The 13496-nt window shown below is 42.0% G+C and overlaps 1 protein-coding gene across 3 annotated transcripts in view; it reads left to right on the top strand.

The window, feature by feature from the left end:
* The window catches only part of mcl1b (MCL1 apoptosis regulator, BCL2 family member b), a 52298-nt gene that overhangs the window by 4322 nt on the left and 34480 nt on the right, over positions 1-13496 (top strand). The window contains exons 4-5 of one of the 3 annotated variants that reach the window (XR_009789192.1): positions 342-420; positions 1002-1556. The exons of 1 other annotated variant lie outside the window; for it this stretch is intronic. Coding sequence is in view for 1 of the 2 variants with exons in the window: in XM_061777808.1 (XP_061633792.1) it covers positions 1002-1023 (22 nt within the window). In the remaining variant the exon portion in view is untranslated. Of the gene's footprint in view, positions 1-341; positions 421-1001; positions 1557-13496 lie in introns of those variants that run through there. One more of the 3 variants, XM_061777808.1, reaches the window with a different exon arrangement.

Raw genomic sequence — 13496 nt, 5'->3', positions numbered from 1 at the left:
GGGGAGATTTGAAAAGATAAATAAGAAAATTTAAATAACACGTATATATTAACAAATAAATATCATCCCCTTTGTCTTGAATGCAATTATTAACGCTTTTTGTGTACTCCATTCAATTTATCAGAATCATCTTTATTTGCCAAGTATGTCCAAAAAACACAAGGAATTTGTCTACGGTAGTTGGTGCCGCTCTAGTACGACAACAGACAGTCGATTGACAGAGAACACTTTTGAGACATAAAGACATTGAGAAAATCAGTCACTGAGCAATAAAAGGTTGCTAGTTATCTGGTAATGTCGGTACAATTATTCATTTATTTTTTTGACAAATGTGCAAAAAGATGGAGAGTAAGAAAGATCATCTCCTGAAACTGACGCAGCTTGCGAGATGTCGACAACCTCATGAGAGTTCAACATTTGGTGAGACTTCACTGGTGTTGTGATACTTTGACATATTGTTCACTTAATGCCATATTTGCCTGTCATTTTTTAGCAAACTCAGAAAACAAAAAAATGTTGAACAAACAAGTTGATTGTTTGCATTGATTCAACCGGTTTACTGTGGCTTTGATTGCTGAGAATCTACACAGACATAAATGAGAAAGCAAGCATCATTTTTTTTAAAATATTGTGACAGTGTGTTAAAGCCTACTTGGCAATTATGCTCCTATGCTAATATGTTGTGTTACTCCAACAAATATATACAAATACTAAGCCATATTTCACGAGACTTTGACACATCTTGTGAAATTGACAAGCTTGCTAGACAACGTACCATGAAACGTAGATTTTGTGAGACTTTGACATATCTCGCAGTACAATCGCGTGAGACTTTGGCATAGATTACTGTTGCTGGCCTTGTAAAAGGTCAAGATTGTCATCTTGTGACTGACTAAGTTCTGCTAAAGGGGGGGTAAGTTGGTCAGTGCAGACCGGAAGTGACTCATGTCGAAAACATGGGTATAAATTTAAATTGATAAACGCCTCTGTCCCCATCCCAGATGTTACCGGCTGAACCTGTGAAACTGCAGTGTATCGAGTGACGACATTCCACAGCTCCTATGATGTGTCTTGGAAATGCTCGTATAACAATGATTATGTCCACCCCCACACATTAAATCAAAATTTGTATGTGCCCACATCTTGGCCAGCATCCCCTTAACGTTAATGGCAGTGAATGAGTGTTTAAGGAGCATTAGATACACATTCCAGTGAAATTACTACTAGAGACATATAAATTCTGGGTTCTGTGTGAAAGGTCCAGTCTGATAAATCCTGGATCAACAGGTCAGTTTACCAATTGTTGGGAAACCGTGTGAAAGGGGCTACCATTTGTACAAAGGTAGCTTTAAATGTCTGAATTGTTTTATACTTCCTGGTTTATTCCTGTAAATTCCCACGGAAAGTTCTCAACTCAAAAAATTTTTGCACCCTAGCCCTGACATAGACATCTTGCCAAAGGTCTATTGTTTACTAATAAGTTTATTCTTGTGCACTGCATCATTCTGTTTGTAATTCTCATATACGCAGATAAGGTATAAATGAATTAAAATATCTTGTGTTTTGGCCTGGAATTTTCTGCTTGTCGGCAGTCACGAACATTCAAAGATGAACAGTGGAGAGCATCGAAAAGGAAGTTTTGCTCACTGACATTGCAGCGCTGGGAGCGTTGCAGGCGCGGCCGATTTGGAAACAATCAAGCACATAGTTCACATTGTGATTCTGCGGGCGGTGTCGACTGATTCTTGTCAGGCTCAAGCTCGTTTTTTAACTTCAGTGTTCAATCCAAACTTTAAAAGATTCTTTGCAGAATCATTCATTCTCTACTCTGGGAAAAACTATATAGGGATTTTCATACACTTGACTTCGCAGTTAAAATTGTTCCATGACCTATTTCATATCCCAATTTACTCATACATCAAATCCATTTTCATCATTGTAAGGAATTGAATTTTTCATTAATCAGTTGTAGCCCCAGAATTTTTGTTTTTGTTTTCAAGAAAAGAAAAAAATAATAAAATTGACCAAGTGACTACTCATAGCTCAAAACTTACAAAGTTTCAAAACTTAAACGGAAACTAATTTTCTGTATTGGCGCATTTGTATTGCTTTTGACCGTCTAGTGACCGTCTGTTGTTCACTACTTTTCCAGATGCATTGTAGGATACAGTAAGGGCTCTATACATGGGGATAACCTATGCTTACTACACTTCTGAACAGCACTACAAAATAGCAAGCTCATGCTATAGGGTGCTATAAAGTGGGTAGGGATAGATTCCCAACACAGCCAATGTGATTCTTTGCAGAACTTCATCTGCCCCCAGTCTGCAAGAAAATAAATGATGTGTGTTCTGACATCCAATCCATAGTTTCCCAGGCAAACCTGTCTGCTGCAGTTTGAACTTTAGGTAATTTGAGCCTCGAGGATCGGCCTCCTTGCCTGCTGTGCGCATTGGTCGCTGGCAACAGACTGCCCCCACCCCCTTCTCTTTTAAAAAAGCCTCTGATTCCGGGAAGTGGGCCGTGGCACAAGTTTATCTTTAACCGAACCACTCAGCTGCTCTTACTGAGAACTTTGATGCTTCAACTCGGAACTGTGAGTGCTTGAGTGTGCAGATAAAGACGACAAAAGTTGGCCAGCATGGACGAAAGAGAGAGCGAAAGAAAAGGTCGACTTGTGCTCGGCCTGCACTATTTTTCAGTACACACCTCACTAAATTTACACACTACATTTACACAACAGAAACTCGATGGAGGAGTTTTCTGTTTAGTTTTTGAAGAGTTTCACACATGCATTCGCACAGACCTGTGAAAACGGTTAAAAGCAATGTAAGAATGGATTTGAAGTTTGATATTTGATGTGTTGATGTATTTGACTATTTCGATTGGACAAGTGACACTTTGGCTACTCGTTGCGTCGCTTCCTCACCAAGGTATATCACTGCTTTCCCAGTCCACATATACTGTAGATCAAATCCAAATGCTACTGTATGTGGTGTTGTTTTTCTTTTTTTTCTCTGTCTGCGCTCTCAAACCTACAACCTCTTGTTCTGTTTGAAATAAATATCCATCTCAACAAACTGCAACAGAGGCAGAAAACTGTATCAAGCTATCCTGTTGCATAGCTAAACTGTTCAGACATGACGAGGCATTCATATCCTCTAAACTGCACGACTAAGCAGCCTAAGATGACAGGTTAAAATAAACAATAAATAAAACATTCACTTTGCTACACTTTTTCAAAGGTTTGCAGCTCTATAATGCAGCTGCTGTGTAAAGCAACGGCCAAAGAAACACTTTTTAAAAAAAAAACCGAAATCATCCCTCAATACACTGAATAAGAAAATGAACCAAGAGACATTAATGAAGCTGTACAATCAACTTGTCTGTAACTGAAGGCTCACATGGAGCATATTCATGAGCGTAAATTTAGTGGCGCTATAAATAGTCGCTTGACTTCAATGCACCGTGACGTCGAGTCATGAAGTCATCTCTCAAAATCTCTTAAGGTTAATTTTTTAGTTTAGGAGGTGGAGTTGAGGACAATGACTCTTAAAATAGAGCATTATTTTTAAACATTAATGGTATTAGCAAAGTATGTCCTTAACCTTTGTGCTGTTCTCAAATTTATGACCTTTGGGATACCTTTGTGGCAAAAATGTACACACACAAACACACTGCTATAAAATTATCATACTTCAATCGCTTATACGTCATCTGACTTGCTGAAAACTACCAAACAAATAATTGTGCTTGCTAAAAATATATATATATTTCTACTGTGTGTTGATTGTTAGTCATTCAGGTAATGGTAATCTGCAAAGGTTGAATTGAGACAAGTGGATTTGTTTGAATTTTAACAGGAGTTAAGAATTGTAGTGAAAATGGTGTCTGAGGGCATGGAAGCAGCTTTAAATGTAAGTTGTCGTTGTGGGTGTTCCCACTGCCTGGTTATGCAAGTTTGGAATGTTGAGCGTTCCCTGCAGGCTGTTGCCAGGAACACTGTGTTCTGGAGGCGGAAAACAGCATCCTGACCTCACCATGGGTCACGCGTGTTTGTTTACATCTACTGCAGAGTGGCGTTCCCACAACTAATTGCCAGGACATTACCAGCAAAAAATGTTCCTTCTCATTGCAAGTCCAGGAAGAAGGAAAAGCGAGAGAATAAAGTCTGCAGAAGAGCTGGAATCGCACAGCAGTGTAGTCAAGTGTAGTCAAGACGCAACACGTCAGTATTGTTCCTGCTTAGCTGGTTGGATGAACATTCCGGTGGGAGGAAGAGAATGCTGAGAGACGACAGTTCGCATAGTTTCTCATAGACTAAACATAGTGTAATCTTGCTTTATTATAAGGCTCATCAATCATCTCAAAGAGCAGATAATACAGCAGCTCCCATTGTTCTTGTTCACTACATTTGGGGATGTATTAATTTGGGGGGTGGGACTCATGAAATGACATTAACGCAATGTTTTGCCAATATCAGCATACATCAATTCTAGAGAATTTGGAACAGGTAGCACTGTGGACAAGTGATTAGCATGCCTGAGTTTGAATCTAGGGTCCAGCCTTCCAGTGTAGGGTTTCTATGTATAGACTCTAGATAACTGGTGTAAAAGAGAGAGAAAAATAACATAGTACAATGGAATAAACCTCTGAGTATATTAACAATACAATGTTTCAAGTTCTGGTTCGGGTTGTTTTGCTTACTTTGTTAGTTTCCTTGTTGGTTTATTGTTAGATCTGCAGTCTACCCTTTGTTATTCGCAGGGGATAGGGATAGGGCCCGAGCGCGAATAGTGAAAATCTGCGAATAATTGATGGACATTATAATTGCCATGGGGGGGAAAAAAAAATCTTCTTTTTCTTCTTTTCCTTTCGGCTTGTCCCGTTAGGGGTCGCCACAGCGCGTCATCCTTTTCCATGTAAGTCTATCTCCTGCATCCTCCTCTCGAACACCAACTGCTTTGACTTCGACCCACAGTAGTTGAATTTCCAACGGCGCCCTGCAGGTTAACAGCGCCGGTGGCGGACGTTGTTAACCCGGGCCACGAACGATCCGGAATAGAATTCTTTGGATGAACGCTCATAATTGTTTGGCAAAGCTTTAAGCCGGATGCCCTTCCTGACGGAACCCTCTGCATTTATCCGGGCTTGGGACCGGCCTACAGTTTGCACTGACTTGTGCCCCCCATAGGGCTGCATTGGGGTAACAAAAAAAAATAAAAACATAAAATAATTCAAATATATATATATTTTAAAATCCACGAATAGGTGAATCCGCAGGTGCCGACCCGCAAATGTGCGGCGGTCCACTGTATACAGTAAATATACTTTAAGGCTTTTCTTGTTGTCTTGAATATAAATGACTGGCAAGAAATAACTTTTAGGTTTGTTGGTGAGGAGATGATTGCGGGTGAAAGTTTAAATCTGTACACATACAAGGCCCGGTTTGTATTCTAAAAGAGGACATCTTCAACCTGCCTCTGTCTGCACTTGTGAATAATAACACAACTTTGTGCTGACTCGCTTCCTGTGGTCCACTTAAGTCTTCGTGGGCACCACCTTGTATACGTGGTCGACGAGGTTTGTTTGGACACAGAAAATGCATCATAACAATAACAAGTAAGCACAACGTCATTAACACATTCACTGCCATTGACGGCCTTAGAAGTCAAATATCCATTTTAAGTGGGAAGGCTGGCAGTGAATGAGTTAAGTCATATTGGGACAAGGTTTCTGTTAATGTGATGATGAATCCAGACTCAAACTCAGCTCAAACATTCAAGATTCATATTAGAATTGGTCACAAAAATTTTACAAAAGATTTGGAGGGGGAATTCTAAGATATTCATTTTGATGAATTAATTGCATGTTCTCCCCGTGCCTGCGTGGGTTTTCTCCGGGCACTCCGGTTTCCTCCCACATCCCAAAAACATGCATTAATTGGAGACTCTAAATTGCCCATAGGTGTGACTGTGAGTGCGAATGGTTATTTGTTTCTATGTGCCCTGCGATTGGCTGGCAACCAGTTCAGGGTGTACCCCGCCCCCTGCCCGATGACAGCTGGGATAGGCTCCAGCACGCCCGCGACCCTCGTGAGGAGAAGCGGCTCAGAAAATGGATGGATGGATAATTACAGTATAAATGTGTGCTTTTCTCAATTGTTTTAATGGCGCATGCACACAGAGGTAGACTTCCTTCATAGCAAGTGCTACTGCTCCCTCATTCTCTCTCTCTCACTCACCCCTTAAAGGAGCAGCACACTACACAACATAAAAAAGACTGTTTTTCTTTGGTTGTTGTTGTTTGGGCACGGTGGCCGACGTCTGCCTCACAGTTCAATCCCCGGCCCCGCCTGTGTGGCGTTTGCATGTTCTCCCAGTGCCTGCGTGGGTTTTCTCCGGGCACTGCAGTTTCCTCCCACATCCTAAAAACATGCATGCTAGGTTAATTGACAACTCTAAATTGCCCATAGGTGTGATTGTGAGTGCGAATGGTTGTTTGTTTGTATGTGTCCTGCGATTGGCTGGCAACCAGTTAAGGGTGTACCCCGCCTCCTGCCCGATGATAGCTGGGATAGGCTCCAGCACGCCCGCGACCCTAGTGAGGAGAAGCGGCTCAGAAAATAGATGGATGGATGGATGTTGTTGTTTGTTTGCAGCAATGTAGATGGTAGAAATGCCACTTTATTATATTGAACTATGGTGTGTTTACTTTTGGCCACAGATAGGATTTTGCTTCTGTGGATGTATTTGAAAACTAAAGACAAGCAAATCTGTTTTCAAGAAACTGAAAGGTGCTTGACTTGAATTTATGAGTTCAGAGCCTTGTTAGTATTGACAGCTCAAAATGCAGCTTGAAATCATCCATCCATCCATCCATTTTCTGAGCCGCTTCTCCTCACGAGGGTCGCGGGCGTGCTGGAGCCTATCCCAGCTGTCATCGGGCAGGAGGCGGGGTACACCCTGATCTGGTTGCCAGCCAATCACAGGGCACATACAAACAAACAACCATTTGCACTCACAGTCATGCCTACGGGCAATTTAGAGTCTCCAATTAATGCATGTTTTTGGGAGGAAACCGGAGTGCCCGCAGAAAACCCACGCAGGGACAGGGAGAACATGCAAACTCCACACAGGCAGGGCCGGGGATTGAACCCGGGTCTTCAGAACTGTGAGGCTGACGCTCTAACCAGTCATCCACCGTGCCGCAGCTTGAAATCATATTCATGTTATATAAGAACTTGAGCCCCTTCATTTGCATTAGCGGTTATCCAGTGGTTAGCTAGCTAGGCCTACACCCCGAAAAGGCATCTTCTCTTTGTGTAGTCCGCTTTTGTGGCCGCTTTAGATTGCCTTGTTGCCGGTAGTGAGTGTTCGCATGTCATGCAGAGAAGGACGGAAAAGTGAGTAGAGGGTAATTATTTATTTATTTTTGTAGTTTTTTTATTTAATGTTCGACTTGACAGCCAGTGTGTGGAATGAGGCTTCGCGTTGGTGTGGCTGCTTGAGAGGGCCTCATTGTCGGCTGCGAGTGCACGCATATTACAGAGGAAGGCGGGGATTTTTAAAATATTTATTTTATTATTATCTTTTCTTATTCGACTTGACAGCCATGTCTGGACCGGCGCTTCGAGCTGGTGTGGCCGCTTTAGTGAGTCTTCCCAGTGATGACCCAGTGGGATGTATTCCGTCCAAGGGAGGCTTTAAGCGGCATACATTTCTTGGGCCAAAGATTTAGTTATGTGGAGCACAAGAAAGATGCTAGATGCGTCCATTTTTCCAGGTTGTAGTAGTGGTATTCTATTGACAGTTGAGCAGGGCATGGTTTCAGCGCATTCAGCGGACACACACACAGCGTTTGAGAGTAGACACAACGGGTTTATTTTTCACAATTTTCAAACATCATTTTATATACCTTGTGATTTTTGTCATTTAGTTGTTAACAGCACTTTTCTGTCATTTGTCAAATTTACAAGACATTCTTTTTCACTTTACAGGACTTTGTTTTTTGTATCTTAAATATTATTTGTTATTTGGTGTACTTACTTTGCCTTGTGTTGTTGGTTTCATTTCATAGAGACGACTGGAACTGTGAATCTCCCTTCTGAATGAATAAAGTATCTGTCTAAATAGAACACAGCAGACTGTGTAGAAATGGTCAACCAATGGAAAAAAAAAACACTTGTTTTGGTTGGTGACCACAAGTGTGGGAAGGGCAGGTGGAAACGCATGATTGGCATTCTGGTTTCATTTTGTCTAACTTTGCGAGGCCGCTTGGGATTTCGTCTGAAACGAAACCCGAGCCCGCCGCAGACTCGGTGACCTCCTACTGAGGATGTGGCCATCAACCTGGGTCACAAACATCTGAGAAGTAGGTGACCTACTTCCTGTATGGTCGCACAGAGGAAATACTGTATATTTGCACTGCGTTGATGACGGTGGCGGGGGGGCAGGCGAGCAGGCCTGGGCTTGTTTTACCCGAGTGCTCCCAGGTGTCTCGTTCCGTCTGGGTCAGGTGGTCTTGGTGTTGTCGTCAGCCCCTCACCTCAACATGCCGCCTGTCCTCGCCTTCTTTGTTTGTCCACGGCCAAGGCCAAAATCTGTTTTTTTAGCAGCTTGCGTAGTTCAATACGCATCCCCGCTGATGTGCACTGCTTCCACTAACAACATGGCTATGAACAAAGAGCTAGTTTACGAAAGCACAATCAGTGTTGCCAACTTAATGATTGGGTCACTACATTTAGAAACTATTTTCAAATATTTTCATGTTGTTTTGCATATGACAAGAAAGACCAAGACATGGTGCCCATTTATACACTGCAAAAGCTGTGATTTAGCCAAATTGAAAACTTTGGACCCGAGGTAGATGCTTCCATGCTGCAAATATTTTGCCAAGGTCACATTGCCAGACTACATGAAAAAAAGAGCACTAGAGAGCTGAGCCATGCAGGTTGATGTTTCATTTCATGATGTTGAGGGGAAAAAACAAAAAAACTTTCTAAATCCAATCCTTGAAGGGAAACAAAGATCAGAACTTGCTTGAAGAATGTCCCTGTCATTTGCTTTTTCTATAGGCGAAGGGAATATTAAAAATCGATTAAAGTCGGACTTTTGTGGGGAAAAAAAGTATTTGAAGGCCATATCACCCAACCTTAGCTTCTCATTCTTGGGTTAGCTTTCTTATAGCAATATTATGACAATAGTGCAGACTGTGATAATTGTGGTCATGATAATTGCAATTTTCATACCGTTTCATCTGGGGTACCTACTGACTTGTCCGGTGAGTCGGCACAGAAATCTAATGAACTTTTAGAGATTTATTTCTAAATACATGATACATGTTTGGAGATAATATCTGAAAATGTGGAAAGACTGGGAGCTATGTAGTACTTACTTGTGGAGATATAGCGTTAAACTGTTTCATCATTTCAGTTTTCCTGATTTTTATGCAGCGCGCCTCGCCCACTATATAAGAAGTTGAGCACCTTTGTTCACATCAGTGATTATGTGGCCGGTTGAGAGAGGGAAAAAAAAGAAAGATACTTGATGAAGTTGCATCAATTTTTCCAGGTTATCAAAGTGCTTTTAGATTGACAGTAGACAGCTGAGCGGTGGCGTTTGGTTTCATTGCATGCAGAGGACACAATGGCTTGATTTTTCATTTGTTGAACTATTGTTTCTGAATAGTACATGGAGTAATTATTCGGTTCTGATTCACGAGTCATTCGTTACTGTTAATGCGAATATCAAATGAGATTTCGAGGGTGAGTCCGAGCCCTACTTTGTAGTGACTATAAGTATATACTTACCAATTCAAAACTTTTCTTTTGAAATCAGTAATATTAAAATAAGACAAAAGTTGTTTTGGAATAATGTCCTTGTCGTTTGCTTCTTCTATTCGCAAAAAAAAATCGATGAAAATCAGCGCTTTTTTAAAGACCATATCGCCCCAGAGCCTACACTGAGGCCATCTCATCATCATCAGTCTTATGAAGAAGCTCGGCATGCGGCGGCACGGCCTCCGTGTGACCGAAACGCGGAGTCATGCATCTTTGCCTCACATGTTTGTGTCCTTTCCTCTGAGCAGATGATGAATGTTGCTGTGCTTACCATCTGATGACTTATTGAAGTTCAAGAGATGAGCTCACCTCCGAAAGGCTAATTATAGCCCCCCGTGCTCCCCCTCACCCCCCCCCCCCCCCCCCCCCCAACGCGCTTCCTGGTGTGAAGCTGTGCTCAGCACTTGCTCAGCACAAAGTGAACACATGAACTGAATGAATGTGCTTCTGCTCCACATTTAACTTAAAACAGCAACGCCAGCAGAAGACAAAAAATGTGTCATGTTGGCAACATGGAGTTAGGGTTCAGCATTGGAAGCATTTATTTTCACTTCACACAACAAAAAAGAACATTTGTTTTCAACTTTTTTTCACGACATATGCCTTTAATGGAAACATGGTGATTGAGTGGTTCGCATGTCTGCCTCGCAGTTCTGAGGTTCTGGGTTTGAATCTGGGCTTCAACCTTCCTGTGTGGAGTTTGCATGGGTTTTTCCTCCCGCATTTCAAAAACACGTTAGTTGCATTAAAGACTCTCAATTGTCCATCTGTATGAATTTGTGTGGGATTGCTTTGACCAGTCCATCATTTCTTTATGCACCCTGTCATTGACTAGTGACCAGTCCATTGTTTGTCTATATTTGTCCTGAAATTGACTGACGACCAGTCTGTTCTTTGTCTAGATGTGCTCTGACAATGACTGGTAACAAGTCCATTGCGTGTCTATATGTGCCCTACCATTGACCGGCAACCACTGTCTATATGTATTTATAGCTATATTCAAAAACAACCTTGACATGAGGGGGAAAAAAACTGGTATGACTTTTCGAATCCAGAAAATTCAGGAATCATGCACATTGTTCCGGATCCTGCTCTGGGATTCTTTTTGACTGGTTCTCACGTAACGTGTGAACTGCAGCATGCAGCTTAGGGTCTGCACGCTGCAAAATAAAAAAAAGAAGCTGTGTGCTAAAGGCATATGCTGAAGGTGTTAGCATAATGCTATCAAAGTGAAAGTCGAAGAACAGAAGAGCGTTTATTTTCTCATAAATAAGGGGCAGCACATCGTGTCGTGGTTTGCAGATCTGCCTCACAGTGCAGAAGTTCAGTATTTGAATCTAACTATACTGTATGTGCTCTGACCTTGACTAGCAACTGGTATGCGAATGCAAAAAAGGAAACATTTGGGATTTTAATTGGAAATTTCCAAAACATTTTGGAATAGGAATAAGATGAACAGTTAGCTTGTGGTTTACTTCAGGTTTGTTTTGGGGTACTTCCTGTTCGTTTTAGGGCGCTTCCTGTTCATTTCGAGGGTGTTAATTTCGGGGAGCTTCCGGGTCACTTCCTGTTCCTTTTTGGGGCACTTCTGAATAACTTACTCTTTATTTTGAGGCACTTCCTGTTCATATTGGGGCGCTTCTGGATCACTTCCTGTTCATTTTGGGGTACTTCCTGTTCAATTTGGGCTACTTCTGGATCCCTTCCTGTTAATTTTGGGGCACTTCCTGTTGAATTTGGGGGAACTTCAACTTCACAATTTCACACTTTGTGTAGCCAGGAACTTCAGCCGTATATTTATTTGTATACCGTCATCATCCAACTCGTCATCGCTGACAATTGCTTGAATGCAGCAATTGTTTACTTCCTGAAAATAAATGAACAACAATGAAAGTTGTTCTTCTTGTTCGTCACCACAGCGCTTAACTTTTTCAAGCAGGTGTTCTCTTAAAAGGCCCCTTTAGCCTACAGCATCTGAGGTTTTCTATGGCCTTTTGTTGCTACGTGAAGCAATAATCGCCTGTTGTGCTGCTTAAAGTCTCAAGGCAAGCACTTTATTACCCGATCAAGGAGACTTGTGATCCTGAATTTGTTTATAATTACAGAGAACGTTGTGTACAGGAATGGCCTTCGGTGATGGGCTACATGTTGCTTCACAGAGTTTAAAGACAACGTTTGTATGTTTTAAAGGAGACATATTATGGGTTTCTGTTTTACACCGTATTTCTTGACCTGATGAAGCTGGCTCGTTTTAGTGGCGTATCTGTCTCACGCAGTGCCCCAGCTCTCATCCCTCCCCACGTACTACCAGGCCAATGGCGAGCCCGGCTTTTGTTAGTGACAACCAGTGAGCTGGATCGAGCTGCAGGTATCTTCTCTTCAGTCTTGCTTGGAAGCGAGTGTTCACTGGGTGCTTACTTGTACTAGCAGAAGCAGAGCCCAGAGTGTGGAAAATGTCGGGACTAATCAATTTGTGAAAAAACACGTAATTGTACAAATTTAGACAAAGGAGGTTTCCGTTCGACGGCGACAACTTGTCAATTAATATAGCAGTGTGGAGCATTGCATGGCCAAACACAAATACCCCCCACCCTTATGTCGAAAACTTCCAACATTATTATACAGTGATGGGACAGAGCCCTCCAGCAAATAGTGAAAAACTGCAAGTAAATGACCCCCCCTGAAAATTGTCTCTCAATCGCGATGTGTCACTTACGTGTAGTGTAGTTCCTTGGCACCAAGAAAGGGCTTTTGACTCCCATCTTGTGGCATCTCAGGGCTACGAGACAGGGCTTTGGTGCATTCTTGTGGCAATTTAGTGCATTTTAGAGAACACAAAATCAATCCTTCAGCAAATAACAGAGGAGAGGTTCCAAAAATAAATCTACAAATAGGCAGGGGAACTTATTATCAGAAGCGCTAATGCTGGTGATACTGCTAGCTAACGCTAATCCTTGCTAACACTGCACTCTTGCTTACCTTTTAGCTTTGACATGGATGGATGGATGATAGTTCTTTAACCAAAGTGGTTCTTTCGCTCTGGAACTTCAGCGTGCCTAGCTGCCAAGTGATTGGTTAATACGCTAAGTGCGGGATTGTTTGAATTAGCCAAACTATGATGTCACAGTGGGGTAGAAGTGCATAAGGGTTTGATCACAGACACATTTTCAGAAAACTAAAGATTTACTTGGTTATTTAATTTCACACTTGATGGCTGGTCAAGTACTCCAGACACACAACGATTTGTAGACAAACATTAAAAAGTACATTTTCCATAGTATGGCCCCTTTATTGTCTCACATGTGTTATGTGTACATTCCCAACAGTTAACGGTGTCACAACATGTTGGTGCTGCGGGTGTTTAGTCTGTCTTGTGTTGAATCTTTCACAACGTTTTACACGTGTGCTGACAATTAGAAGCATAGCCATTGTTTTGTCTTTGCCTGAATTTGGGTCAGGTCTTTCATCCTCCCCCGTGGATGACGACAACGACCACAATGCTGATGATAATGAAGATGATGGGGGGATTACAGTGCAGACAAAATAAAAAGGCAACAAAGACGAGTGGAACTGCTTGGCCAAAGTGTTGATCCTGCTGTTTTTGCTTTGGCAATTTTTGCAGACACAAAGAAAAGGTTACCAAAAAACAGCGCCT

The sequence above is a fragment of the Phyllopteryx taeniolatus genome, chromosome 6 (genome assembly GCF_024500385.1).
Source record: "Phyllopteryx taeniolatus isolate TA_2022b chromosome 6, UOR_Ptae_1.2, whole genome shotgun sequence".
Taxonomy (NCBI): domain Eukaryota; kingdom Metazoa; phylum Chordata; class Actinopteri; order Syngnathiformes; family Syngnathidae; genus Phyllopteryx; species Phyllopteryx taeniolatus.
Note: the sequence above shows the minus strand (reverse complement) of the source record. Positions and strands in the feature narration are given on the sequence as shown.